The following is a 6,062-nucleotide window of genomic DNA, read 5'->3' as shown; positions in this document are numbered from 1 at the left end:
AAATGCGAAAAATACTCTGTACAAGTAGGGCCTCGTGCTCAGCCCGTGCCACTAATAAGAAGATGCGCACCAGGATAACAATAGTGGCTTTGTGCTCAGCCCGTGGCACTAATAACCTCGTCTGCAGCTTATATTGAAGCCTAAGCTTGACTCCACACCACTGTCTGCTGGGCTGTGATGTCTACTCTGCTACATGTGCTGCAGACAGTGTTCAAAGTGTTGTAAAATAAAGGATCTGCTTTCTACCATGTCTAAATCACCCACACCATTCTTTTCTGCATTATGTTCTGTAAAAGCAAGTTTTCATATCAAGCAACACATACCAATATATCTGGGATAATCCAATATCGATTGCTAATATCAGTCAAGGCTATAAAAATGACTATAAAACTAAAACTACCTTATTAGTCATGTAAAGATTTCAGAGCTCCATGCATCACAGTTTCAGTCATTGTCTCTTTGCTGCAATACCTCATTTACTCACCAGGTGTCAGCAGACTTCCATTCTGCTCCCAGCCACCACCTGTTCGGCTTCTACACCTGCCCTCCATGTCCGCCCCTCTGCTGAATTGTTCAATTTGGTTTGTCTTGATGACTGATTTGTGCATTTTTATTTCTATTTTTGATTTCTTTTTTTAACCATCTGGCTCTATTTGCCTTCACGTAAACTTCTGTTTTTCCACATTTTACAATATAACACATCAAAACTGCTCCGGCCTGCTCGGTTCCTCTTCCCAGAACATACTTTTGTTATCTGGTTTCTCTAAGTCAACCGCCATCTCAGTAAGCTGTTACATGAAGCCGTTTATCAACTTGATAGGAATCTTGAAGGGGAATCTGGGCCCCTGCTGGCACCACATGAACTACTGCAAACAGGGACAGGTTCACAGCAGCATATTCCTCACAAGAAGCACAAACTATGATCCTAAAACAATGTGAGGAGTTTAAAAATATAATACAGACTTAAAGCAATGCAGCTAAAAGTCAAGAAGGAAAGCTGGCAAAAAAACGCCTGCAAACTGTATGACTGCCCAAGTTAGTAGGTTAGTCAGAATTATTTTGTCACTTAGATGTATTCTATGGCTTATAAGACAATTTCAGTCTTATTATTCAGCTGTAACAGTCTTGTGAAGGAAGTAAAAAAAACGTGATGCAAAGCGGCATCTTCTGAGGTCGACCAATACAAGGCTTTACCACTTTGATAAGACTCGGTTTTATTTTTTAACTGCCACCCTAAGGCTCATTAAACTGTCTGATCACTGTGTTCCTTGCTTTGTCTCTTCCCCTGTTGACTTCAATCTGCAGCTGAATCTATATCTCTTACATTTGCGCTCATCAGGGAAAACGAAAGCGGCTTTTTAAAAACTCGTGCTCTCCTCAGAGACCCTCTCACTGTCCGTGCACAGAGCGATATTTGCATATGCACTGATGTGTTATCTGGAACATAACCTGAGCAGCTTAAGAGTGCAGCAGAAGTTATCAGGTACCCTGATAAGACGTAAACCACCGTTGTAGCCCTGAAACCTGAAGTTACCTTGTTAGTCTCAAATCCTCCATTGACCTCTGTTCTTTCAGCACGACCCGAGAAAGGATAAAGATACTATACAGCAATATGAATATATTACAAAAGTATTTATATCTGTCACATGGGACGTGGGAGGGAAAAGTGACTTGCATTATTAATAAATCAACTGTTATGAGTGCGTATGATTGACTCGTTTTCCTTTAGTTCTTTAACATCAAGCTCTACAACTTGTGTCATTACATGTATATTTCATTTATTCTTTTTCAAAAAAAAATACAAACACACAGTTTACAGACATAAAATGTGACATTGTTTTCTTGTTACAGTGGATATATGTATGTATTTTAAGTATTTTTAAATCAAATTTCAAAGAAACATAAAACAGATATATACAACAGATAAAAGTCCGAAAATATATAACTTGTTGTGTCATTATAGTTTGAGATAGTCGCTGCTCCTTCTTTAGTGTTCTACAATAACAACAACAATAACAAAAAACAATACAAACACACCAACAGAAGCCATAACTTCCTATAACTTAGATTCTTTAGCATAACAATCAGACGTGCTCGCTTCTAATTCAGCTTCCTTTTCCTTTTTTCCTCTTCGCCTGTTCGAACGTGAAGAAGACATTTAGCCATGAACAGTTGAGTCAAAGTTCATCAATAAAGTAAACATTTCTTGGAAACCATACAAAACAACTTGAGAGAGCAACACTGCAAGTAAAAAAATTCAATTCTAAACTCACCCGCATATCTGCTGCATTTGTGAAATTGTCTCTGGCAGTGCTTTCCTGTATGTTTCCGGCAGCAAATAGCATAAACCGGCACCAAAGAGGGCAAGAACTCCCATCACAATGTATGGGAGTGCCCTGACATAGTTACCTGCAAAAGGTGAATACATGAAATGAATGACGAATGCAGTGAAATTCTAACTTACTAAGATTCTTTAAAAAAAAACAAAACAGCAACAAAAAAGGAAAACTCTCCTCTTGTTAAATGTAATCTAAGTTTGCAGGAAACTTTAACCTTGAGGTTTGAGGCAGATGATATAACTAAGCAAAAGACTATTTCCATTATGAGTTAATTTGCAGATTATTTTCTTAATAAATAATTTAGTCTACGAAATGTAAAAACAACAACAACAACAAAAAAACAGGAAAAGGCTTGTTTAGTCTAAACAAGGAAAAACATTTAAATATTACATTTGGAGGCTGGAATGAATGTTTGGCTTTAAATAATAATTAAAATGAGTAACTGATGTTGCAGATTCATTTTCTATTGACTGACTAATGTACTCATGAACAAACAGTTGCTCCATACTGCAGAAGTAATTATCACTACCACAATTTGGGTCAGAAATATTGCCCTTGTTCTGGCTAATCACTCAAAAGGTGAAATGACATATACTTACCCAGATAAATGATGAAGGGGGCGATGATGGTGCCGATTCGTGCAGCCATGGAGCAACACCCCATCGCTGTATTTCTGATAACAGTGGGGAAGAGCTCCGATGTGACGGCGTACACCACACAGAATGCTGATGTGATGCCAAACTTTCCCACCAGCTCAAGAAACACACCCACAGCTGGTATGCCTAGGCAAATAAAACATTTGTTGTTGTCAGCACCAGACATGCCAAAGAAATCAAATCAGTTGCATTCAAAATATCTGATTTTCAGCTTTCTCCATGTAAAAATATACCATATCGCCTAAAGTTCCCCTCCCAGCTTTGATTAAACTTTCAAAAAACACTCATCTCTGTGCATCAAACTTCCATATTTAGAATTTTTTTTCCATTAAAATAATCAGTTTCTGCCTTAAAAGAAGTAGATGCAACTCTACATTGTTGCCTCCTTCAGAAGTTGCAAATCTGCAAAGTCCCTGCCTCTCTTACCACCCGCCCCTTTGGCACTCGGTGCAGCTTGAGCACACCAGCTCACCTTCGACTCATGTTTGAACCAAAAAAACTGATTGTTAGGAACGTTACCCTGTTGTCTGAATCAGTGCTTTTGAGACTGTCATCGGTACGCTAAAGCTACAAGGTGGAAAAGCTCAGTCATGGTGTTGACTGCATCCTTTTCTCATGATTTTTGTTCTTGCATAGAAATAACACCATATGGACATGCTAACAAGGTTAGGGGTCATGTTAGAGGCATAACTAAAGCACTTTCCCTTATCTAGATAGGTGATCTGGATACAGATTGCAGGTTTATCTGGTTTGAATGGTGCCAACATTTTTGGCATATTCATCATAATGGTAACTCATTTGTAAAGTTTCATAAATGAACAACCTGTTTTAAGAGCTCCAAGTGTTACCTATTGGAATGAGGCGAGCACAGAGGATCATAACGCCAGCAAGGAAGAGTGTGGAAGACTGGCAGAAGTGCCTGGAGCAGTGCTGGAGCAATAACAAGGCTATTATGTAAGCTGGAACCTCAATTACAGCAGACAAGAAGCAGTTTAGGTATGGGTCTCCATACAGGTTTGACGTGTTGAGGACTAAACCGAAGTAACTGATGTTGATGATGATCCTGCCAAGAGATTCAGAACAACACTTGAATGCATGTAACACTGGAAACATAAAATACTAAACCAAAAGACAACAAATGTGGGCACAGGTTCATCAATGATCTTGCATAAAAAACACTTTAATTCTATCTTAGGCATAAATAGTGAATGAAGTTGTCATGTATGACTGTTATTCTGTTTGATCAGCTTTTGGCTTTAAGGTTTTAAGGCTCTATGCCATGGAAGGTAAATGTAGACGTACCACAGAAGTGAACAAATTACTGTAAGGCTGAAAATGTTGCAGTCTTTCAGAATGGCCAAACTATTGTATTTCTGGTCTTTCCGTGCCAACAGATCTTCAAGCTGTGAAAAAACAAGAGAAATGTTTAAACGTTGAATGTGTAAATGAAGTTCTGTCACATCCACTGCAGCTGACTATTACATTTGTGTTGCCGTGATTGAACACAATATGGCATAATCGCTCACCTATAACAAATTAACGTGACATGTTGACCAACTCCAAGAGATAAGAAAAACAAAGCAATAAATGATTGCTTTTACTATAAACTAATAAAAATTTCAGGACCTTTGAGGCACACATAGACTATGATTGATCACGTGTTGCAAATAAAGACCTCAACTTGCCAATAAACGTACCTCAGCTTGTGTAAAAATAGACTCTGGGGCCTCTACTTTATTCATTTTGGCAAAACTGAGCAGAATGGCCTCAGCCTCCTTCACTCTTCCCTGAGAGAGCAGCCAGCGAGGAGACTCTGGGAGGATCCTGCACAGACAAACACAGGGATACTACAATATCTACAGACCGACACAAAAAAACACCTGCTGACCTGCACCAAACCAAACTCCTGAACCCAGTGGACCCTATGGGGCCTACATCAGCAAAATGTTGTTTGGATTTAAAAGTTAAACTTTAAACTAAATGGCATTCACCAAACCAACCATATTATCTTTGCACAGCTTCTCTGTGCATGTCTTCAGTGCAATGCATTTTTTTTGTCACTCATTACTGTCCCAATACTTCAAAGCAGTGACTATTCTTTAAAACAAACTTGGACAAGATGAGATTTATGCTAGGTTGGAAGATGCCTTGGTTTTACAAGAAAAAAAGCTTCACGGTTGATGATCAAATATTTGGTTTGGCAGTTTCATAGCTGTTTAACTCCCTACTTTGAGTATAGACAAGCAAACCTCAGCGGATGAAACAGTCCAACACAAGGGAACCAAAAGGTGCAAGATGTTAACTTATTCTTCAATAGTGACTGAGAGAGCAAACCGGCTGCATGTGCAGCTTTCTTGTTTTAATGAAGCATTAAGTTCCTTTGAAGAACAAAGAATTACCACACCTAAGCTTATTTCTCAGTTACAAACAAGACATACTACCAAGCACTGTAGGAGGTGATGTTCAGTATATGACTATTCCTACCACCACAGAGGGACATAGATCAAGCTGCAGGCAGCCATGGGAATCAGCAGCGACCACCAATCACGGAGGAAGTACGCCACTGCAGGCATTGCCATGTACCCCACAGCTGAGCCCATGAAAACTCCAAGGGAGCAGAAGACCACTCTGCTGTTTGGGCTTAGAATTTCGGCACCTGTAAGTCAAAAGAGAAGCTTTTAGTTGCTCCATTGCAAGTAAGTTTGTTCTGGTGTAAGATCATAGACCTCATACACTTTTCATTGCTGAGGCAGTCATATGCACCCAAATATCTTTAAAAAAAATGTGATCATATGAAGCTATTTTGCATTAACAATTAACCACCAAAGCACATCAACCAGCACATCAAAAAGGGACGCATCGAGGCTAGACAAATTAATCAGGTGGGCCAGCTCTACAGTGGGCATGAAACTGGACTCCCTGGTGACAGTGGCAGAGAGGAGGACACTGAACAAACTGCTGGCCATCATGGATGATGCCAGCCACCCTCTGCACACTGTCATCATCGCCCAGAGGAGCCAGTTCAGCGACAGGCTGCTCCTCCCCAGGTGCAAAACTAACAGGACCA

The 6,062-nt window shown here is 39.7% G+C and overlaps 1 protein-coding gene across 1 annotated transcript in view; it reads right to left on the bottom strand.

Moving 5' to 3' along the window:
- Nucleotides 1-1,838: 1,838 nt before the first annotated feature.
- The window catches only part of slc22a4 (solute carrier family 22 member 4), a 7,409-nt gene continuing 3,185 nt past the window's right edge, over nucleotides 1,839-6,062 (bottom strand). The window contains exons 4-10 of the mRNA XM_008287994.1: nucleotides 5,480-5,651; nucleotides 4,693-4,819; nucleotides 4,298-4,398; nucleotides 3,844-4,058; nucleotides 2,939-3,121; nucleotides 2,274-2,409; nucleotides 1,839-2,135 (exon numbers count right to left, since the gene is read on the bottom strand). Coding sequence (XP_008286216.1) covers nucleotides 2,057-2,135; nucleotides 2,274-2,409; nucleotides 2,939-3,121; nucleotides 3,844-4,058; nucleotides 4,298-4,398; nucleotides 4,693-4,819; nucleotides 5,480-5,651 — 1,013 coding nt within the window. The 3' untranslated portion in view covers nucleotides 1,839-2,056. The remainder of the gene's footprint in view (nucleotides 2,136-2,273; nucleotides 2,410-2,938; nucleotides 3,122-3,843; nucleotides 4,059-4,297; nucleotides 4,399-4,692; nucleotides 4,820-5,479; nucleotides 5,652-6,062) is intronic.

The sequence above is a fragment of the Stegastes partitus genome, unplaced genomic scaffold (genome assembly GCF_000690725.1).
Source record: "Stegastes partitus isolate 25-593 unplaced genomic scaffold, Stegastes_partitus-1.0.2 Scaffold534, whole genome shotgun sequence".
In the NCBI taxonomy this organism is placed as follows: Eukaryota; Metazoa; Chordata; class Actinopteri; family Pomacentridae; genus Stegastes; species Stegastes partitus.
This window is presented reverse-complemented; position numbering and strand designations above follow the sequence as displayed.